At 37.4% G+C, this 23,594-nt stretch overlaps 3 protein-coding genes across 3 annotated transcripts; 1 reads left to right on the top strand and 2 right to left on the bottom strand.

Moving 5' to 3' along the window:
- Positions 1-748: 748 nt before the first annotated feature.
- LOC134753411 (uncharacterized) lies at positions 749-3,481 on the bottom strand. The gene is made up of 3 exons (XM_063689300.1): positions 3,433-3,481; positions 2,730-2,837; positions 749-1,137 (listed from the first exon to the last, which is right to left on the bottom strand). The coding sequence occupies exons 1-3, from the start codon at positions 3,461-3,463 to the stop codon at positions 902-904; spliced, it is 375 nt and encodes a 124-aa protein (XP_063545370.1). The 5' UTR covers positions 3,464-3,481; the 3' UTR covers positions 749-901.
- A 1,522-nt stretch (positions 3,482-5,003) lies between these two features.
- LOC134753033 (shematrin-like protein 2) lies at positions 5,004-7,823 on the top strand. The gene is made up of 5 exons (XM_063688794.1): positions 5,004-5,041; positions 6,559-7,149; positions 7,219-7,296; positions 7,423-7,602; positions 7,801-7,823. Exons 1-5 carry the CDS (start codon positions 5,011-5,013, stop codon positions 7,821-7,823), a joined length of 903 nt encoding a protein of 300 aa, XP_063544864.1. The 5' UTR covers positions 5,004-5,010.
- Positions 7,824-9,220: 1,397 nt separating this feature from the next.
- LOC134753032 (uncharacterized) lies at positions 9,221-21,512 on the bottom strand. Its single transcript, XM_063688793.1, has 5 exons — positions 21,488-21,512; positions 12,925-13,143; positions 11,742-11,892; positions 10,568-10,697; positions 9,221-9,557 (listed from the first exon to the last, which is right to left on the bottom strand). The coding sequence occupies exons 1-5, from the start codon at positions 21,510-21,512 to the stop codon at positions 9,255-9,257; spliced, it is 828 nt and encodes a 275-aa protein (XP_063544863.1). The 3' UTR covers positions 9,221-9,254.
- Positions 21,513-23,594: the final 2,082 nt, after the last annotated feature.

Here is a 23,594-nt window from a genome sequence, read left to right as displayed (position 1 = left end):
ACTTTATTTTCACTATGTTCTTTTAATGTATGTCTATTGTCTGTGTGTTTACGAATAAAAACTATTCTATTCTATTATATAACCTGAATGTGATTTAAGAAGTCACACGAAACAGAAATTGGAGCGAGTAGACGTTTTACATACAAAATTTCATCTATTTTCTTCGTATATAAATTTTTAGTTATGTCAGTTCTGGGAGTGAGAGACGATAATATTATCTTAAATATCAGATATTTTAAAATAATTGACTTCGGCAGTTTTAAAGATCAATCAATATTTTTTTTATTTGGTTGCGGTTTTAATTAACGTCTATTATGATGATGATAGGATTTAATGAAACAACCAAAATTTCATGGACACATTTATTAAATTCGTTTTTATATATAAGTATCTTATGTATGAGTGTAGATCAACTTTTATTGTATGTATGTATGTAAACACTTTATTGCACATAAGACAGGTTAAGATATACAATTAAACAGAAAGTATACAATGTACAAAGGCGAACTTATCCCTGTAAGGGATCTCTTCCAAACTTTCTTTATTGTCACTCGACTTTGTTGTTTTTTTTTTTTAATTTTCATTTTCGGGTTGAATTTGTATTGTTTTTTTTTGTAATTCAGAAAAACACATAAATTCGAAATCTTTCTTAGTGGATATCAAAAACTTTTGGCGAATTTATAGAACAATCAATGTTACTTTTGCCTTCTGGCTGGTAATTAATACGCAATAACAATAAAAACTAATTGATCCATCCAGATACCCATTTATCAAAATGATTAATATATGGTCCTAAAATTAATACTTAAATTAAAAATGAAATTTTGATTAAAACTGAGTTGTAACTAAACAAACCCTATCTTCTAATTTTAAATTTCGCTGCCAATTTTTCCTCTAGCGGTTAAAACACCCCTAAACCGCCGCCAAGGCCGGCGCCGAGTGCGGAGTTGAGGCCGCCGCCGAGGCCCAGGCCGCCGCCGAGGCCCAGACCCGCGCCTAGGCCTAAACCTAGGCCTCCACCTATACCGAGGCCAGCATTTCCGTAGCCTCTACCATATGAACCGATGCTAGGGTATCCTCCGTAGCCGGGATATCCGAAGGTAGACATCATTTCCATATTACCCAGTCCACCATAACCTGAAAACGAATATAGTTTATACTTCTTCAGGTGTTAATAAAATCGTAACTTTGATTTTGATATTGATTTTATACGATGTTCGATCTTGTCAAGAGTCCCCGGCAAGCTCGGCCGAATTTCACCTGTATATACAAACGGAGTTTCGTTCTTATTTTAAAACTACGTGTTGGATTGTAATGAAACTTTGCACATACAAAGACATGAGGTTTATCTAGGTCTGTAGTTAGTTTATATAGCTCTAATATATAAAACAAACGAAATAGAACAAAAACAAGTTTTGTAAGACAAACTTCAATTCGCTGTATTTTTTAACTATTTCTGTTTTTTATTCCGTAGACTAAAATGACATTTCATGTGGTACTAAGAAATGTCATGTCTTACACATGAAACGTCATTTTAGTCTACGGAATAAAAAAACAGACCTTAGCTAGTCGTTTGAAAATGAGAGTGTAACTACGTTTGTATGGAAAATAGAGCTTGCCGGGGACTCTTAAATGAGGTTAGACGAACTTAGCCGCTGCCATACAATCGAAATTACACTTTCTTTTTTTAAACGACATTCTGAAATAACATAATTTGACATAAACATTCTCAGTAACATTAATTTTTTTATGTTTGGTACTAATTTTCGTTGCCCGAAATTGTAAATATAATAAAATTAGAACAAGAAGAGGTTATTCATACAAAACGGGTTTCTGGTGGCGGTCTTAACTGTCACAAAAGATCTGTTTTGAGTAATTTTATAAAATAAATAAATAATAAAAATAAATATTATAGGACATTCTTACACAGATTGACTAAGTCCCACGGTAAGCCCAAGGAGGCTTGTGTTATGGGTACTCAGACAACGATATATATAATATATTACTACTTAAATATATATAAAACACCCATGACTTAGGAACAAATATCTGTGCTCATCACACAAATAAATGCCCTTACCGGGATTCGAACCCAGGACCATCGGCTTTACAGGCAGGGTCACTACCCACTAGGCCAGACCGGTCGTCATAATTTTATAAATCTATACAACGTGTCACTACACTCTCTACCCGCTAGATATAGATGAAAAGGACGTGTCGATTAGGGTATTTCTAACCTATGTACAAAGCTCATTCTAATCTCTAATCCATTATTATTGTTGTGATTGTTTTATTATATTTTCTGTTGATTTTATTGTGTACCATATAATTGTATTTGCATGCATTTAAGTATGTTTTATTGCAAATAAAGTGATTGATTGATTGATTCCAAACGCCGCAGTATTAACGGAGAAATTACTGATTTACGATTTAATACTTCGGAACAGCCTGTATACACGGTAATTAAAGAGTATGTCACGTCACTAGTCACTTTAATCTTATCTTCATTGTGAACGACTGATACAGTATGCTCCTATTTTTTTGACGATGTATTTGAACGGATTTCTTTAAAAAAAAAATATGGTTATCTGATCAAATAATTTACCATATTAGTAGAGACACGTTGTATATTTTTGCCTAGTATAGTTACAGTATAGTTATAGTTATAGTTATCGTTATAGTTATAGTTACAGTACCTATGAAGCTATTTGTTGAAACGGTTTACTCACCATAATACATGGACGGAGTTGGGATTGTTTCACAAACAGTCATGCCCCCCATGGGTTCATACATCGAATTCGGGCACAACGGTTTGCCAGCAGCCAGACAGATTAGTCCTGAAATTTTCCACCATATAGTAAGTGTACGTAGTTTATTATTAATGGTTTAAAAACTAGTTTACGGATGATATATAACACATTTGGTTACTGGAAAGGAAAGCAATCTGCGATTAGTCGATTACAAACTACAAGCTTATTAAAATTAATTTAAACGACTAACCCGTATGAATCGATTTTAAGTAATATCCTGTAACAGGAGCAAAACATAAGCTGTAGGCTGTACTCCTCAAACTGACCAACATTTGTTCAGCAACTTTTTAAAAATAACTTGTGTTTTGACTTTACACTTTAAAGTTTATTCTATGACGCAATGTATTGCAAAATTTGTTATGTTTAAAGGGTGACAAGCAACGTCAAACACACAGATGGCAGCGTACATTGAAAATAATATTTAATTAGTATGAAAAAGGTATAATCTAAAAAAGTCATAATTTTAAAAAGTTGCTAAACAAATGTTGGTCAGTTTGAGGCGTACAGCCTCCATTTTTAATTTATTGCTCCTGTTACAGGAAACACCCGGTATATGTTTGAGTCTCATGGGAGTTAGTTAAAATTACAAGCAGTTTATAAGACGTTGGTTATATGAACTCACCAAGCAGTAACAAGCAGATCTTGACAGCCATTTTGAAATTATAACTGTCAGAAACTGAAAGACGCTATTTATAACATTTTTTTTAATTAAAGTTGACACATCATCTGATACGGCTCAATGATTTTGAACACATTGGGATTTAATTAAGTTTTGTTTGTAAAATAAACTTTTACATTGATAACATCAAACAAAGAAATACCTATCAATATTTTTTTTTTGGATTTTGTGGGATAAAATTTAAAAAAAATCATGCCGACGAGTGAGGGCCGCTTTGTTCTATAGGATGTAAAATAAACCGGACATGTGCGAGTCGGACTCGCCCACCAAGGGTTCCGTACTTTTTAGTATTTGTTGATGTAGCGGCAACAGAAATACATCATCTGTGAAAATTTTAACTGTCTAGCTTTCACGGTTCATGAGATACAGCCTGGTGACAGACAGACAGACGGACAGCAGAGTCTTAGTAATAGGGTCCCGTTTTTACCCTTTGAGTACGGAACCCTAAAAATCATCGGAATCGAGCATCGGTCGCTAGCTAAGTATAGCGACTATACCGGCGTTTCAGAAAGATACATCTAATTTATCAAATCAATATAGCTCTCAAATTATTTGTATACAATATAAGTCGGTTCAGCGTGCACCCGTTTAAGAGCTACGGTGCCTCAAACAGATACACACATATCGGTCAAACTTATAACGCCCCTCTTTTTGCATCGAGGGTTATTGAAAAGGTTGAATATGAAAAGAATGGGTATGGAATAGCCAAACGGCCATAAACATATGTGACGTTTTCAATCAAAAGGTACCACATTGTCGCTTGTCGATAAGGTTGATTTCTAATTGAAGCTATATGGAAATAGCGCCTTACTGACAAGCGACAATAAGTACCCTTTTGGTTGAAAATAGCACATATACTGAAATAGCATTCAGCGATGACAATTCTATGGAATCCTAAAAATGAGTCAAAATGTTTTACAAATAACGCAAAAATTACAAGAAATCAAAAAAATATCAAACAAATTTAAAAGTGGAAAAATTACTGCCTTGGGTGAGACTTGAACTCACGGCCTCTGGATAGATACTCCAGCGCTCTGCCAACTGAGCCACAAAGACCTAATGCATAGTCAGCAAATCTTCCCACTATATGGGTCTAGGGGACCCTAGCGACATTTACCGTAAGAGTGTTACACTTCTTAAACGGCCACCGGAGTTCCAAGTCGTATTGGGAATTCACCAGTTACGATGTGCTACCCATTCTAAATTAATATTTTTTTTTAACAAGCAGAAACGTCTGCGATCGATGCTATTAAGCTTAGAATAAATTTAAAAGTGGAAAAATTACTGCCCTGGGTGAGACTTGAACTCACGGCCTCTGGATTTTAAATTTATTCTAAGCTTAATAGCATCGACCGCAGACGTTTCTGCTTGTTAAAAATTAATTTAAATATCAAACAAAATTTAATATACACAAAAATGTAACAATCAGTAGACCGGAGAAGATGGGACAATAACAGACTAAATTAGTTCCTTCAGTATATATACTGGGATTTTTGGTGTTGGAACACAGATCGAACAATCATGGCCTCCAAGACCTCCTTCTTGATCCTTGGTAAGTTCTTTTCTGTTCTCATTTGTATGTTTTATGTACCTACAGTCAGTAAAACTATTAGCTTAGCACCCCTGTGTAGTATTCTGTTTTACCACTTTTATGAATCAATTAGTTCGTAATGTGTACATGACATTTTGCAGCTGGCTTTACTGTACCTAAAATCACGCAATTTTCGTACAATTTCGTACAATCAATATTATAAAAGCCGTTAGACATCTCATATTAGTGACTGTTACGGGGTACGAAATGATACGGAAATCAAATTCCTTGTAACAGTAATAACAAGTTAATGTTAGGTCTTGACAAAAACAACAATAGATTTTTTGGAAAATTCGCCACACGAAACATAAATATGCATTATATACTTAAATAGACCTACTAAAAAAAGTGACCAAGTCCACCGGTGGCCGAGGCGGGAATCGAACCCGCCGACGAGCCCCGTCCCGTCGGCGGGACGGGTACCGCCGACGAGACGGGTGGTCTAGTAGTCAGGACGTTAGCCGCGTAAGCTTTGCGCTTGTTCGTTTCCCGCCTCATCCACCGGTGGACTTGGTCACTTTTTTTCTTTAGTGTATGTTATCTATTTCAGTTCATAATTTATATATAGTAGTGTGACTACTTAAAACACAAATTAAAAAATATTTCATAAAATAATTTGATTTGTTCCCTATTCCCTAGTTGGATAAATATGGATGAAAATCACAAGTTTTTGTCATTCCGATACATTTTGAATTTTCAATTGAGGTTTCTCGATAAACCATTATCAATATCATCTTGGCTACGGCCACTGGTACATAGGTACTTACTTCACGCTGTTTAAAAAACAATAATATTACGTCGCTCGTAGTTAAGTGCGGAAATGTTAAATTGTATTTTGAAATAATCCATTTTCATTATTCTTGTATGAAACTAACTTCGACGATTGATCGAAAAGATGCCAAAATTAAAGATTCATTCTGCAATAGAAAGACGGGCCAATTCGAACAATTAATTAGATATCAACTAGATATCCACTAGATATGAAACAGAAACGATAACGAGATATTTAAGAAAGTCATGTCAAATTGAGATTTCCGCGATTCCGAATGTCCTCTTGAACGATATCTTTAAGATTTGCTTAAGATATTACTTCCATTAGACATTCAATGGATATCTAATGGATATCCCAAAATGTCACAATAATTGTAGCGTGAAATAACAATTGGTTTTTTACGCAAAATAGGCGCATTATATGACGTCGAGTTGCGGAAACCAAGCCCGCGAAAACCTATAACAATTGGTTTCTCGAATCGAACTGCAAAAGATAACTAGTGGAGAACTAAACTATAACGTATCTATTAGATCTCGTATTGTTCTCGTATCTAGTACCTAATAATCACGTTGTTCGAATTAACCGGTGACATAAAAAAATCTCCCATTGCTTCTGGAGAATTACATTGTTTATTGATAGTAATTTTTGTAAGAAAATATATACCTATCATCATTATTTATCAATCGCATAAATCTGGTTCTTTTAGGACTCCTCTGCCTGGCTAGAGCCAATCCCCTGTGCCCTGGATCCACGGCGGTATATGAAACTCCTGCAGCCACCACCGTCTGCGAAACTACGCCAAGCATCGGCGTTGGAGGTCTGGGAGGTCTGGGCGGCCTCGGCGGCCTCGGTGGTCTATGGGGATCTTGTGGACGTGGACGCGGCTTTGGTCTTGGAGCTACAACTGTTTGTGAATCGACACCGAATCTTGGTTTAGGTTATGGAGGCTTGGGTGGAGTTGGCAGTACAACCGTCTGTGAGACCACCACACCTAGTATTGGAATAGGAGTAGGGCCTATAGGTGTTGGCATGGGTGGTACTACAATATGTGAAACTACACCGAGTATGAGCTTTGGGTACGGGTATAATCCGTACGGTATAAGTGGTGTCGGTTTAGGAGGCATTGGGGGCACTACGATATGTGAGACTGTACCTAACATAGGCATAGGCTCCGTAGGGATTGGTGGTACAACGGTTTGTGAGACTACACCTAATCTAGGATTTGGAGTAGGTTTTGGGGGTATGGGCATAGGTGGGCTTGGTGGTACTACCCGCTGTGAAACCATTCCGAACGTAGGTATAGGAATGGGCTATGGTATGGGTGGGATTGGTGGTACTACCGTCTGTGAAACCATTCCAAACGTAGGCTTAGGAATGGGCTACGGTATGGGTGGTCTAGGTATGGGTGGGATTGGTGGCACCACAGTCTGTGAAACCATCCCGAGCTTTGGAATGGGCTACGGTATGGGTGGGATTGGTGGTACCACCGTCTGCGAAACCATCCCGAGCTTAGGCATGGGCTACGGTATGGGTGGGATTGGTGGAGCTACCGTCTGTGAAACCATCCCGAACGTAGGCTTTGCAATGGGCTACGGTGGTCTAGGTATGGGTGGTCTTGGAGGGTCTACAGTCTGCGAAACTATTCCGACTGTATCTTACGGTTGTAATGCAGGTTTAGGTTACCCGTATGCCTTGGGTGGTATGCGCCCTGGTTATGGATCTTTCGGTTACGGAGGCCTGGGTGGTTTAGGTATGAGTCCTTTTTTATAAATAGCTCTTCTTCCCACAATTCTTTGAAGGTGGGGGGGAGATGTCCGTACCTGGAATACAATCAGTCATCAAACGAATACCAGCATTTGTCTATTGGCCTTTGATTATTTGGTCTCATTGTTTGTTTAGAGTTGTTTGCTATATTGATATATTTTCCTGGTAATTCCTCATTGTACAGAGGTTATTGTGACGGCCACCTAGCCTTGTCGGTAGTTACCCTGCCTACGAAGTAGGAGGTCCCGGGTTCGAGTCCTTGTGTGTATATTACAAATATTTGTTTCAGAGTTATGGATATACCTATTTATGTATATCTATATATTTGTACATATCGTCTAGTACCCGCAACACAAGGCTTACTGTGGGACTACTGTCCGCGCGCGAATTCCGTGCACGGCTGAGGAATGTTAGGAATGTTGGGCGTCATGACAAAGTAGTGTCATTTTGTACGTACGGGCGCGGCGCACACCCTCCCACTTCCTCGACCTCCGAATGCACGGAATTGGCGCGCGGACAGTAGGTCGATCTATGTACAATTATCCTAAAATATAATAATCGAGGTTCTAATGAACATTCATATCAACAGCAATTCAGTTGATTAAGTATCCTTGAATCAGCTGTTTAATCTGTACGACCATTAAACCGTTATTGGCAATGCTCTAAATTCCTATTAAATATTAATTAGCGCAAAACAATATCTGAACATCAAATTTTAGTTTTAGTTCAAGAAGCATGTTGAAAATACTTCAGATATACATGCAAAACACATTTTTCTAGCCATTACTAAAACATCGTACCTACACCGCTTTGAAACAATTTGTTGGGCTGAATTCTTTTGTGTGAATATTAAGAAGTGATATAAAACTTATTTTCGTGACATAATTATTTTAAATTGTCTACAATTATTTTGCATGTGTATTTGGATTGAAAAAAAATATTACAAAAATTAACTGTATTTATTTCATTGGCTATTAAAATATATATTACGATTTTTGTTTTATAATTACTTACCCTTATAATCCTTTCTGTTATGTGGTTGATTACATATTTCACAGAAAAAAAACAATTGTATATTATGCTGTTTATACCCGTAATATATTCAATTGCATTCACACTTACAAAAGTAGCCTTAAAATAATATATACCAATATTTATATATTCCCTGTTACAACTAATATCTCAATTATAGAATACAATTTCAAACATTTAACAAACTTCGGTGAAGGTACCAATACATCGCAAGTAGCTCTTAGTTGGTCCCTGTAGACAACTTGGAAACAATTTAGGTCCATTTGCACCAATTGATGTATCTGCTAAGTCCACTATCTACAAAGCATATCTTGCAGTTGATGTATCCAGATACCATACAGAACGCAGAATATACTCTAGGGAGAAGATGATACAGTCAATTCGAATTCGAGGAATTTATTTTCGCACCTTGACAAAGTGACAATCAAAATGACTATTGCCACTGTGACAAGATACGTAATGGTACCAAAATTAACTTGCTGGTTTATGCTGAATTTAGTATTAATTGTTATAAAGCAATTAGCAGACGCCTTCTGAAGAACTTGTTAATTTTTATTTAGCGATGTTTGAACGTCTTCTCGGTTTTTAGTTAATGCTGTAGTCATCTTAGTTCATGCAGGGGCAAGGTGATGGGCAGGGGGACGGGCTAGGTAGGGGGCAGGGGGAAGGGCTAGGAGAAGGGAACCAAGGTTCAGGGCAGGGTGAAGGGCTAGATGAAGGGAACCAAGGGCTCGGAGACGGACATGGACCCTGATTCCGTAGTGACCTCACGTCAGCGCAGCCTATAGTCCTGAAGATCTGGGGTGGGTCAGGTTGGAAGACGATGGTGGGGGGACTGGCTACTAAGACTCTTGGAGGAACGATGACTAATGGTGTCGGTAGTGGCGGTTGAACTGGGCTTGGGATGACCTGAAAATATAATAAAAGATAAATAACTGACAGAAAAGATAACATCATATTTATTTTTAGGGTTCTTTTCCTTTGTTTAAAATATATTGAGACTATGGCTTTTTCTAGATAAAAAACCAACAAGGCTTTGAAGTTTGTAGCCTAGAGAGAGGGATAAATCAAAGCCAATTTTGACCGACTTCACTATTCAAATATGTATTTTAGTGCTTCATCCTACGAATATAATCTTAGCCAAAGTTTTAGAATGTCATTTGACTTTATCCTCGTTTTCTTTCAAAAACTTATGATTGAGAGCCTTCTTCGGCAATGCTTGCTCATGAATGTTCAAAACACTAAAATAAACCTGAAGTGGAAGTCCCGACGCATTTGAAATCTATCGATCCAATTATGAACTTTTATGAAGCAGAAACGTCTGCGAGTGTTAGGTACTCCAAATTTTTAAATTAAATGAAGAATGGAAAAATTTACACTTCCGGCGGACACAGTTGGCAGAAGCGATTCGACCGGTGTTCCAAAGGTTCGAGTCCTGCTGCAGGTGATCCAATTATGACTTTCATAAGCAAGCTGCAGAGTTAGGTCGTCGGACTCTACATGCTACTCGTAATGAACAGTTGCATGATTTAGATTTAGATTTATTTATTCTCATTGAAAATGAATTGGATGAAAAATTGAAAATAAATATGAATTGGAATCTATGGATAAGATGGAAAAAAATGAGTTTTAAACGTGCTTGTCCTCACTCAGAATGGAAGCTAACCCTTCAGTAGCCATTCGCACTGCATAGAAGGAACAATGCTTTTGTTTAACAACATTTGCTATAACTGCTCTCAGGTGAGAGCTCGATTTATGCACAGTCGCCATCAGATATATCGGAGTGGCCGAGGTGCTTAAAAATTTCTAAATGCTCACTCTAACGTCTTAACAATATTGGCGTGTTCAGATATTTGTGAGCACCTTGGCCGCTCCGATATATCTGATGGCGACAGTACAACAGTCAGTAAATAACTCACCTTGATAGGACTAGGGCAAGGTACAGGTACGGGCTGCGGTCTAACCCAAATCGGTGGCAGCGCAGGTGGCATCACCGGCGGCACTCTCACGGTGAACGGGGGCTGCTGCGGCGGCTGCACCGGCGGAGGCCTGACGGTAGGGTTGTCATATGAAAAATCGGAATATCCTGACAAAAAATCTGATGGAACCTTAAAAAGCTGCGTGGTCCGATAGTCTTATCGGACATGTCGACGGAGGAGGAGGGATTTTAAGTTTTCGCCTTCCACGAAGAATTCTTGACGACTGGTCTGGCCAAGTGGGTAGTGACCCTGCCCATGAATCCGATGGTCCTGGGTTCGAACCCCGGTAAGGGCATTTATTTGTGTGATGAGCACTGATATTTGTTCCTGAGTCATGGGTGTTTTCTATGTATTTAAATAAGTATTTGTGTATATTATTTATACCGTTGTCTGAGTACGCACAACACAAGCCTTCTAGATATTACTGTGGGGCTTAGTCAATTTGTGTAAGAATGTCCTATAATATTTATTATTATTATTTATTATTAATTCTAAAATTCCCCATAGTTCGAACATCGAAACACGAGTAATTCTAAAATTCCACTTAGCTTGATCATCGGACCACAAGGAATTATAAAATTTCACTTAGTTCGACCATGAATTCAATTTTCAATTTCATCTATGCATTAGCGAGATGGTGCCTGGGCGCTAGCTGTTGAGTTTTCAAAAAAATCCTGACACGTCAATCCTGACAAACAACCAAAAATCCTAACATCTTCTATGGCTTATCTGACGGTAATAGGCGCTGGGGCGGGGGGATATATTGACTGGGGCTTCATCCAGATGGGCTGGGGTGCGGCAGTGAGATGGGGCCGGGGCGCTAGCAGTAATCCTGGGGGTCCCTTTGTTTGACATAATTATTGAAAGTCATAATGTAATGATTGTCATATTATCATTAGTCATAATTCTGAAACGGCTAACTTTTCAGGAATTTCCTTAGGTTATCCTATAGATAGGTTAGGTTAGGTTTGTTTTATGGCAATCCTGAAAAGTTACGCGTTTCTGAGAAAAACCAAATTATGACTAACGAAAATGTGGACAAACAATACATTATGACTTGAAACTATCTGAGAAACAATAGAGACCCGTAATCCTGACATGGCCTATGGCGTACCTGATAGTGATAGGTGCAGGGGCGGGGGGATAGACTGGCCGCGGCTTCACCCATATGGGCTGGGGGAGCGGCAGCGAGATGGGGCCCGGGCGCACGACCATGGGCGGCTGCTGTGGGAAGCGGATCTGGCCTGGCTTCACGGTTATTATTCCTAGAACATTTTACATATTTTAAGCGATCGTGCTTTCTATGCATGTGTTTTTGGGCACCGGTGTGATGACAGTATTATACTTATTATGTCTGGCTGTTCTTAGAATCAAGAAGTCCTTTACAGAGAGGAGTTTTAAGGATGACTCCCGAAAGAACGGCCCGTGCCCGAGGCTTCCAACACTTCGTTTTCTATGACTGGTGATCGGTTGTTCGTTGCGTGAGTCATCCTTTACAGGTGATTTTTGGTGCTGAGAGTTTTTTAATAGAACCAGAAATGAAATGTGACGTTTTCAACCAAAAGGTACCACATTGTCGCTTGTCGATAAGGTTGATTTCTAATTGAAGCTGTATAGAAATAGCGCCTTACTGACAAGCGACAATAAGTACCCTTTTGGTTGAAAATGGCACAAATAATAAAGTAATGTGCTGTTGTTTATGCAAATCAGTGACTTGTCAGCATGTCACTTAATCCTTCGAGCGCGTTTGGCTCGTAGCTATTGGACCAGCGTGGAGACTATAGCCCTAGGCTTCTCGCGTATGAGAAGAGGCCTGTGCCTAGCAGTGGTTCGTGTAAATTGAAGAAAGAAAGAAAGAAAGAAAGAAAATGCATTTATATAACGCCACGACATAGTACATAAAAAAGAAAGGCATGCAGACAAAAAATACAGTTGGACGGTAAAAAGGAAACCTCAGCATAATGCCGCGGCAAAGCGTGGCGCTGGTTATCTGTGGGGTTATATAACGCCACAACATAGTACTTAAAAAAGAAAGGCATGCAGACAAAAAAATACATTTATACGCTAAAAAGGATAACGCCGGCAAACCGTGGCGCTGGTTTTCTGTGGTAACTTAAAATTAATGGCCACACGTACGCCAACAACACACAAATAAATTAACATTGACATTTGCGGGCCTCAAGAGCTGCAAGGGGTGACGTCGATCGCGTCATCACACAGGCTGGGATAGCTCGGACACGGATCGGGACAGGGGCAGGGCTGGTCCAGTCCAGATTATCGACACTGTACTGTAGTACCTGGCTGAGACTGTCCATAACCGTAGTTGACCTGCGGGCCGCAAGGGTTGCAGGGGGCGACGTTGATCGCGCCCCCGTCACATGGGCTGGGACAGCTCGGACAGGCGCCGGGACAGGGTTCCGAACAAGGGCAAGGCTGGTCCAGCTGCAGCTCCGGTGCCGGCAGCGGCTGCGAGAGCGCCGACCCGAGGAGAACTGAAACATTATTTTTCACACTTGCTCGGGAGTTATAGCTTTTTTTTTATCATGTCACTAACTCATACGAACCAAGTAAGTTTTAAGTAAAATTCAAGGTATAAAATGAGTTTTATTCTTAAAATACTTTTTAAAAATAGTTAATTTGATTATTTAATAGCCGTATTAAAATATATTTACACATTTTTCAATCGTGGCTGAATGCCGGTTTGCTCTGTGCCTTCGATGTTTAATAAATAAATAAAAAATCTAATGAATGGGCATAGCTGTGGTTAATATTTTTGTATCATCAGGATTGAATATGCTAATGATTCTGAGTTGAAAGAACTCAAAAACACCAGGATCTGTGAGAATCAGGTTTTCAATATTTATTTCAGAAAACGGCCAACTGAGACAGGCTCAATCATGCGCAGCAGTTGCAAAAAATGCGATTTGCACTCAGACTGTGATTTGCATAATATGCATAACACGTGTCTGGTGACAAATGAACGGTGATTACGGAACAGGCTATTTGTGCGACAGGCGTTTGAGTGTTATAGGTATTTATCCCCAACACGGATTGGCTGATTTAGTGAAGATTATCTCTTTTTGACATATCGGCGTTGGAGTTTTAACACTTTTAACTCATCAGATGATACTGCTATAAGTATTCAAGTTCAAGTTTTGGAGACCCTTTACGACTCTAAGGATAATTTGATGATCGTTTTTTTTTATTATATATATTTTACCTCTGAAACCTAGAGACTTTTACATCTCTAGATTATTTTAGTACTTCTGTTGTTTGTATATTTTTTATTATAGTATTTCTGTGTAATCCGACATTTAGAGACTGGATACATCTCAAACAAAGTATCTAATATTTCATTGATTCCATATTTGTAATTGTTTTTGTAATTTTTGTTTAATTTTATTTCTTGCAAAATTTGACATGTAAAAGTGCCCCTGTGGCCTATTTGCTGAATAAATGTTTGATGTTTTGATGTTTTTGATGCTTGATTTACAGTTTTGAATTTGTAGTAATTAATTTAAATAATCATACTAACTAAATCATTCCAATTTAAACTGTCGTCGTGGGTCATACTATTGGGGCCCACTGATTACCAGTCCGCCGGACGATATCAGCCTGTCAGTTAGAACAAAAAGTTGACAGTTCCGAACAACTAACAGGCTGATATCGTCCGGGGAACTGGTTATCAGTGGGCTCCTTAAAATTAAACTAGTTTAGGGCGAGTGTCTAAAAATACTTGAGTCAAAACGTAAAGTTTGCCTAATTCAGTTATGGTATAAGTCTACCACTTCTAAATAAACAATTGTAATTTTCTAAACCCTAGAGATTCTACTAACATGTAGAGAAAATTTTAACTTATTTACCAGATATCCAGAGAACTTTGCCCATCGCTATCATCCGGCCGTCTGATAGAAACCTACAAAAACATAACCTTAAATACAAAAAAAAAACAAGGAATAACCCGAGATTTCAAAACCGTAGCCATATTGAAACCAAATATGCTATTCGAAAAACATATTTATGCGAAAAGAAATAGAGTTGCTAATGTGCACAAGAATTGGGTTTTGTTTTTAAACGAGCCTGTACCGTGAACAATATTTTAAATATTTTTTTAAATGCTTGGCGGTTGATTCGTTTTATTAAACATTTTTATATACCTAATGATATCTTTTGAAATGGTTTTGATAATCAAACAATATTAATCGAAACTTGTTGTTAATTCATTTAGTAATATTTTATATAACTTTGATAACTTTGTAACGACCCATAAAGGAGTTAAAAAAACAATGTTATCCTTATCTTTGCGAGGTACATAGGTGTATATGTTGCGAGGTACATAGGTGTATATGTGGAGCCATGGTTCAGGAGGACGGTCACCATGGCCTTAGTTGTCAGAGGTGCGCTGGGCGTTTTTCGCGTCACCATGCGATAAATGAGGTAGTTCGCAGGGCTTTGGTCTCAGCCAATGTTCCCTGTGTCCTGGAGCCTCCGGGATTGTGCCGGGCTGATGGCAAAAGGCCAGATGGTCTTACATTGGTTCCTTGGCAGAAGGGTCGGTGCCTCTTATGGGACGCAACGTGTGTTAGCACCTTTGCCTCGTCCCATCTGAGTCACACCATCGGTGCTGCTGGTTCAGCTGCGGAGTATCTCCGGATCGTACCTGGTCCAACAGATCTCCTTGGCAATTCAACGGGGCAACGCAGCCAGTGTCATGGGGACGTTTGGGCCGGATACGGTCCGGGGTGGACCATAGCCTAAATAGTTTAATTTAGTGGTTAAGCTAGACAAAGCCTGTTGCGGATTACATCATTTGTAAGTCGATGACGAAGCCTGTTGCTGATTTGCTTTTGTGTCCACTTGACGAAGCCTGCGTTGCCGATCACGATCTATGCATTGATGTTATTTACTGTTTTATTTATTGTGACGTGAAAATAAATCCTTATCTTAAAAGACACATATAGTACTTCTACTTTAAAATTGTTCATACACGAAATATGTACTTATGTACTGTTATTGTCAAATTATAGTTTAAACCAGGGATCGTTACAGGTATAACTTAAAAACAAAATATCACGTAGCATTCGAAATATTTCTTTGATATTGTAGAATGGTATTTAGGTAAGGACAATGAGATCAGATTACCTAAATGAATTGGAAAAATATACAAAAACAACCTAAGATACGAGATACCGAAATTGAATACCGGTTAATTTGTATGAAAAATATACCGGTATTCGATCCCTGGTTTAAACTCACCTATTACCTCTTCTTACACATGTTATATTAGTTTCGTTTTATTTTATTTATGTGTGTGTGTATGTCTTAGTTAGCCTAAACCCAGCGCCATGAAACTTGATAATCATTGGCATAAGCTGAGTGGCATTCATTTTGATGTCATGTATTAGAATAAGACAGATGTATTAAGTTAAGCTTGTCTTCAACACCAAATGAACTATTTCTGTTTCTAACTTATAATAAAATATTCCATTTTTCGCTTTTTGTTGAAAAATCCGTGACTAACGTAACCATACCGTACTGTGAAGCCATATTGCGATATATACCTACGCTTCATTATATTCTTAAAAATCTCTGTCGAAATTGGTGCCATCGTTTCGATAAATATAAATAAATCGCGTATATTAAATTTATAATACATCCCGACATTTCCAACCCTTTACAGCGTTCGTGGTCAACGGGTGACTGAGGAAAAGCTACAATGTGCAAAAATACTCACATACAAAAATATAATCCGTTTTCATAGTTTTATTTCATGAGTAACTCAAAATTCAAAATTGTTTATTGCATTCAAAAACATTACAAATATTACAGTGGCTGGTGTCTCCCTTTAAGTTATTTACAAAATAACCTGTATAATAATAATAATAATAAATTACAATTATTTAGTATTATACTATTCTTAAAGCTATGTTTCTTTATTAATTTTGTGTGTGTGTGTGTGTGTGTGTGTGTGTGTGTGTGTGTGTGTGTGTGTGTGTGTGTGTGTGTGTGTGTGTGTGTGTGTGTGTGTGTGTGTGTGTGTGTGGCTAGGCTAGGCTACATATCCTAGTAAGTCTTCCACCTGATCGTAGTTTTTATCTTCCAACCAATTTGTTATTTTAACCGAAGAAAATATTATATATTACCTGTGTTAAGTAAATAAAAATGAAACATACGAGTATGACCTAATTTTAGACCTATAACGTAGCTAGGTACAGTCGAGTTTATAAATATGTATACATTTTTTCCCCTTATTGCAATGGATTAAGGTGAAGAAATGTATACATATTTATGAACTCGACTGTACAGTGTAGGTATCTTCGACTAGAAAATCTCAACGCAACTTCTTTACAAACCGCCTGGTAGATCTATAGTTCTCAATAAAGTTAAAGTGGAGCACGCTACAGATTGAAACTATTAGAGACCCCCCATCGTTTAACTAAATGTATGCGATAGATAACTTTAAATTGTCTGATTGGCCGAAACGGTATGTCTTTGGCTCGCATCCACGCAAGATAGCGCGAACATTGTTTCTTTTATCGCCTAATACAGTCGGCAACAATAGTTGGGAATAGTAGCGGATAAGACTACGCATCTAAATTATAAAGATAGTTTTGACCCATTGTTTAGTCGATTTCCGTCCCCGAACGTACCCCGTATACCTATACCTACTTAGATGTATAGCTTCTCATTAGTCACAATAAATAATATAAAGAGACCAGACGCGTTTGCTTCAAATCTTCACCTGCAATCGATATTGAACCCTATTCCGCAAAAAACATGGTCCTTCGAACCGGATTGAACCAGTGACCTATGGATTAAAATGAAATAAAACTTGTCAAATTAGAAATCTGCGTATATCTTTTAATAGGCAGTACCAGCCAATAATATATCACCTCCGTGTTTTTAGTTTCTTTTTTTTTGTGAGTGACTTCCACCTTATTTTAGGTAGTCTAGTAGTATTCCTTTTTACTAGCGATTAGAAAAATTGGTCTCATGTAGTGGTTTTTGCATAGTTTTTTTTTAATGTACTGTTAACTTCATTTTTTTATTAGAGGTTTTTTAGTAATATGCTGAGTATCCTATTGTAATTCACAGTATTTCATTGCAATATTCATCATATATTTATATAAAATGTTTAGTAAAATATGCAATCTACAAACTAACCTATACAAGCTTACTCTATACAAGCTCATACAAAGACACTCAAAGGTGATATATGGGGCATTTTCTATAAAAAGGGACCTTATTGTCGATGGCGCTTACGCCGCACAGCGTCGCGCGGCATTGTTTTTATATCGGAGCATCGTTCATAATGACGTAAGCGCCATCGACAATAAGGTCCCTTTTTATAGAAAATACCACATATATTATTGGCCGGTACTGTATAACTACGTACGAACTGTATAACTATTGTATTAATAGGAAGCTAAAACAAATTACTGTATGAAAATATTTTGATGTGTGTTATTTCTATAGTAGAAAATTAGAAATATTTGTATAAATTATAACAGGAAAGAAAAAGTGACCAAGGCATCGAATGCCCACAAAGTTATCTTCTGAGTACTGGAAGCTATTTTTTCTATCGTATATGGGGCATTTTCTATAAAAAGGAACCTTATTGTCGATGGCGCTTACGCCGCACAGCGTCCCGCGGCATTGTATTTATTTCGGAGCATCGTTCATAATGGCGTAAGCGCCATCGACAATAAGGTCCCTTTTTATAGAAAATACCACATATATTATGGGCCGGTACTGTATAACTACGTACGAACTGTATAACTATTGTATTAATAGGAAGCTAAAACAAATTACTGTATGAAAATATTTTGATGTGTGTTATTTCTATAGTAGAAAATTAGAAATATTTGTATAAATTATAACAGGAAAGAAAAAGTGACCAAGGCATCGAATGCCCACAAAGTTATCTTCTGAGTACTGGAAGCTATTTTTTCTATCGTATATGGGGCATTTTCTATAAAAAGGAACCTTATTGTCGATGGCGCTTACGCCGCACAGCGTCCCGCGGCATTGTATTTATTTCGGAGCATCGTTTATAATGGCGTAAGCGCCATCGACAATAAGGTCCCTTTTTATAGAAAATAGCACATGACATCTATTTCAGTTTATAATTTATACACTTGTGGCTTCACCTCGCGACTATTTTCGTAGAATGATGGTTTTTTTTTTTTCTTTTTTTTTATTTATTGGGAAACAAACAGCTTACAATCTTACACAATATGAATGAATATTAATAAAACACAAACCAAAACAGTTTCCACTAATTAATTAAGGCAGAAAAGCTCAAAGGGAACTTAATGAAATACAAAATGTAGAAAAGTAATTATTCAAAGCAATCAGGCAAACCAAAAGCTATTAACTTGAATTTTAGCTGAGACTTATGCTTGTCAACTTATGTTTCTGTGATAAATACTATCTTATACCCGTTGGGACTCACACTATCTCCAAAACATATTTCATATAAATCGGTTCAGCGGTTTAAGCGTGAAGAGGTAAAATACAGTTAGATTTACTATCGCATTTATTACTAGTTGATGCCCGCAACTTCATCTGCGTAGACTAAGTACCTCCATATCGCAATTCCATAGTAAATTCCACGCCCTTTTCACCCCTTTAAGGAATAATTTCAGGGATGAAATAGCTTGTCTTATCTTTTGACATTAAATATTATTTTTAGCTTTAAGTAACAAATATTGTACGCCATTAAGATGGTAGGCTATGGCTTTACCTATGAAATGTAACAACTTTTTTGTATACAGTCACAATATAGTATTTTGTGCAATCGTGATATAATAGAGAGCTTTTCAGTCGAGTACCGTGTTTAAGCAACGAAGCTTGCTGAGTTGCTTAACTAAGGTACGAGATTGAAAAGCTTGATTATATCACTATTGTATTCAATACTTTTTCTACGAGACAAAAATAATAATACTTTCAACTAGTAGAATCATACCACCAAACCAAACCGAAACCAAAAGTTTAGTATACAGCTAAGATACCTTCATACTCTCGTACGCGCGCCGGCCGCCGGGCCCGGCGCCCCTGGCGGGTTGGTCAACGACACCTCCTCGTAACTCATGAGGCCCTGGTACCTGCTCCGCGCTAAATTCAATTTTAAGACAGTTTTTTTTCTCGATTTTGGCCACCGTGGCCGATGGAGACTAACAAGCAACGCTAAGCGGTTTTCGTAGGGTATGGATGTTGCTATATGAAGGGTGTCACATGCGCGTTTCTGACTTATGAAGCAATTGTTTCTACTACAACATAAAATAAAATGTTTTTGTTGGCCAGCCATAGACCTAGCATTACATAGACCAGCTATACGCGTGCGCCCGTAAGGGATAGACATAGATGACGTCATAAACGTGGGGATACCGTATTGGTAAAAATTACCCCAATATTTGATATCACGTTGGGGCGATTACCCTGGAGGCAAAGTTAGCTTGTTTGACGGTATTAAAAAATTGTTAAATAAAATGTCAATGGGCCGTTCTTTTTAGGCGTATAAACAATGAAATACCTCCTATAATTCGCGAAGGTGGTACAAAACTAAACATGTTTAGTAAATAAAACGTAAAATAAAATGTATTATGGGTTTTAATTTAAAGAAATCACAAATCGCAATCATACCAATTAATGTACACCACATTTAATCTTCACAACATTTGTTTATTTATTTTTTGGAATTAGAAGTACGAAAAAACTTCGAGGTCAAAATTACCCATAAAATTATGATATTTTCATCTGGTATCCCTAACATGATTGTTATGCAGCTAAATTAAGAAGAAGTTTAAAAATGGCTGACCTTAGACTCCTACCTACCTACGTAATTTGGGCGGATAATTTTACAAATAATGTTTTGTTAATTTGCGTAAATAATTGTGATATTTTTTATTGAAATCGTTTGATTCTACATTGCTTTGAGTGTAACGTAATTTTACGATGTTATTCTCACATATTGCGTTAAGAGGAAGGTGTAAAATACCGTACTTACGTGTGAAAGGTTATGATCTCATATTTTTGCTCAGAGCGGCTATTACAGCCGATTACAGAACAATTCACCAGTATTTTATCAAAGTTCAAGCATTCAAAACGCTAACCATCACTATATTTCATAAGAGAAAGCACAATTTCATACAAAACAACGATAATTAAACAAGCAACGAACAAACATGACATGTCACGTACTTATTTGTTTGCCACAACCTCGGTTGTGGCAGCGGTGGAAAAGTGAAACTATGACAAGGACAAACAATAACAGCGCTTTCTCTGCTACTCCTACTGAAAGATACATAAGACTATCCCGTTCGGTCATTTTCCCCCACCCCTCATGACCGATCCAGTTATAATAGATTCATGTGGCCAGCCAATCACAAAGCAGATGCGACGCAGCAGCGTGTTTAAGTAGGCTAATTTGCATTGAATCGAGTCTCCTTAAACAAGAAATATTTTATCGAAATGTATGAAGTTCCATTTTCAAAATTTTTATAATTGACTAAACCGTATCGATAAAATTCTTATGCTTGAGTCGGAAGTGCCATAGACTATCCAACGTTGAAAAGAGTAAGGTTGTAGTGTTGCATGTGAAGTTGTAATACACAGATTATACTCGACGAGTAGAAAAAATATATTATGATTATGATTGTCCTTTCCTAGGACTCAAAATAACTCCATACCATATTTCATCTCAATTTAACGATTTAAACTTGAAGACAAACAACAGACATACAGACAGACAACAAACAGACAAAAAGAGCTAATTTCGCATTTATAATATTAGGAGGGATTTGGAATATTCAAAGGATGGCAAACATTATTGGCGTGTTCCATTTTCTGCTTTTGGACCTGACTGTACTGGGCTGGGCGCCATTTTAGCGGTCTAACTGCCGTCATAAAAGTGCCGCTGTTGTTACACAATGCAGTTAATTGTAAATAATAGTTTCATTTCACTTCAATGTAGTCTCTTAAACTTATCGTGGCTGCCATAAATGTAACTAAATAAAGTGTTTACATTTTTCTACTTAAGTACTGAGGCAGAGTTGGGCAAAAATTATCTATTTACGAATAACCGGGAAGATAACTAAATCATCTTTTATTTGAAATAACTAAATAATCCGTCATTTGTTATTTTGAATTTATCTAGATCAGTTTAATTTTTATCTAGATAAATTAGTTGGGATAATACAAATACCGATTTGGCAAAGAATCTAGTGAGATCGAGAGGCCACTTGGAAGATAGAACATATGGATGGTATAGAAAGGATGCCAATCTCCTATGGCAGAATTGTTCCAAAAGTGACCGCTTTCAGCTTTAAATAATAGTTCCTAATCTCTCCGGTGGCGCTAGTTAGGCTCTGGGACATGAGTATAACATGAACCATATAAGGCAACAAATAACCCGACCAAATTACGTAGGTTGTTTATGGTAGTATTTCGGTGTATGGTGGCGCCGCCTAATTACTGTTTTTTGATGGACACTTTTCATACATAGAGATTTGGCTCCTTTATATAGTCTCCATGATAGAACACATCAAGTAGTTTTATTATCTGTATGTCGCGTGACATACAGATAATAAAACTACGATTTTAATTATTAAATTAAAAATAAATCTCATGTTACATTTAAAACTTTCGCGTTTTGAACACATATTAAATTACATTTAAAATCGGGTCTATCGTGAATTTATTCTGTTACCTTTATTTACCGACGTTTCGACACAGGTTTCACTGGTCGTGGTCCCGATTTTAAATGTGATTTAATAAATCTCACGTTTTTATAACAGTATTAAACTCGTATTTCTTATGGTAAAAACTATATAAATAACATACTTTCATAATTTAATTTTAATAGATGAATTTCCCCTATTATAGACAGGTTTCGGAACTCTTGAAATCGTTGACCATTTTCCGTAGCTACCTCTTAGTTTAGTAGAATTTCTTCACCTATGTATAAATAAAGCCCCCTAGTCACGTGTTAGGCGGTTCGTTACATTTTGTTTGCGTTCGTGTCTGTATTAACCAAGGAGAAGGATTTCAGATCGAATCATATATTATATTGACGGAGCAGGAAACACCTTTCCATCTCTACTATGCGTGAGTCGTCAAGACGAACGCAGGTACTAGTAATACCTAGGCACAGGCTTGCAAAAACAGGTCCAAATTATAGGCCCACGCATCTATAACAGGTTACCGTCTGATATAAAGGATGTTGCATCAGAGCCCATTTTTATAAGAAAACTCAAGTGTTTCATGATCCAAAAGGCGTATTACTCGGTTAAGGAATTTCTGGAAGGCTAATTGGGATCACTCCTAACGTATTGGAACGGGGTATGATTATTTTATTGACAATTGAATTATTATTTTTATTTTTTGTTATTCTCTTTATTTATCTTTCATCTTAGGCTAGGTTTTTATAATATTTATTTTTTGTTATTATTGTTATTCTAATGTTTAATGAAACCCAATTTTAATTGCACATATTTCTGAAATATCTATTGTAAATAATAATATTAATAATGTAAATTACGCATCCATGACAATGTCACATACAAACTATAAGGCCGATGTTTATTCAAATTTAATTATAACCAAATACTTATTAATAAAAAGGCCCCGTGAAAAGGTAAAGTGACATTATTCTTCTTTCGTGTCGAGGTTCCCTTAAGCAGTGGATGCCCAGAAAGCAGCGGCACAGGGCGGACACGCCATATATCAAAAATCATTTGCGTTTCTATGCGTATTTTTTTTTACCTGTCTTGGGCTCTATTGCACTAGGGCACTTAGAGCGGTAGGACTGTGTGGGGGGATGGTAGCCTGGGAAAATCCAGGACCATTCCGCATCACACGAGACGGTTTTGCTACGCTGAGACGGTTTTGCTACGCTGATCTATGCGTGAACGGCACGTCTGTGCACGCGTCATGCGTCATTGTGTAAGTTGCTTAAAAAGTTAAA

This window comes from Cydia strobilella, chromosome 26 (genome assembly GCF_947568885.1).
Source record: "Cydia strobilella chromosome 26, ilCydStro3.1, whole genome shotgun sequence".
Classification (NCBI taxonomy): Eukaryota; Metazoa; Arthropoda; class Insecta; order Lepidoptera; family Tortricidae; genus Cydia; species Cydia strobilella.
This window is presented reverse-complemented; position numbering and strand designations above follow the sequence as displayed.

Bases quoted from the DNA above. Each gene is read 5' to 3' on its own strand.
- LOC134753411 (XM_063689300.1), bottom strand. From the start codon at position 3,463: ATGGCTGTCAAGATCTGCTTGTTACTGCTTG. The intron at 2,838-3,432 runs GTGAGTTCATAT...GGAAAATTTCAG, and splicing joins GATCTGCTTGTTACTGCTTG to GACTAATCTGTCTGGCTGCT. The intron at 1,138-2,729 runs GTGAGTAAACCG...ATTCGTTTTCAG, and splicing joins AACTCCGTCCATGTATTATG to GTTATGGTGGACTGGGTAAT.
- LOC134753033 (XM_063688794.1), top strand. From the start codon at position 5,011: ATGGCCTCCAAGACCTCCTTCTTGATCCTTG. The intron at 5,042-6,558 runs GTAAGTTCTTTT...TGGTTCTTTTAG, and splicing joins GACCTCCTTCTTGATCCTTG to GACTCCTCTGCCTGGCTAGA. The intron at 7,297-7,422 runs GCTTTGGAATGG...AAACCATCCCGA, and splicing joins AGTCTGTGAAACCATCCCGA to ACGTAGGCTTTGCAATGGGC.
- LOC134753032 (XM_063688793.1), bottom strand. From the start codon at position 21,512: ATGGCGCCCAGCCCAGTACAGTCAG. The intron at 13,144-21,487 runs GTCCAAAAGCAG...ATAACTCCCGAG, and splicing joins GCCCAGCCCAGTACAGTCAG to CAAGTGTGAAAAATAATGTT. The intron at 10,698-11,741 runs GTACGCCATAGG...CCCTACCGTCAG, and splicing joins CCTGCACCTATCACTATCAG to GCCTCCGCCGGTGCAGCCGC.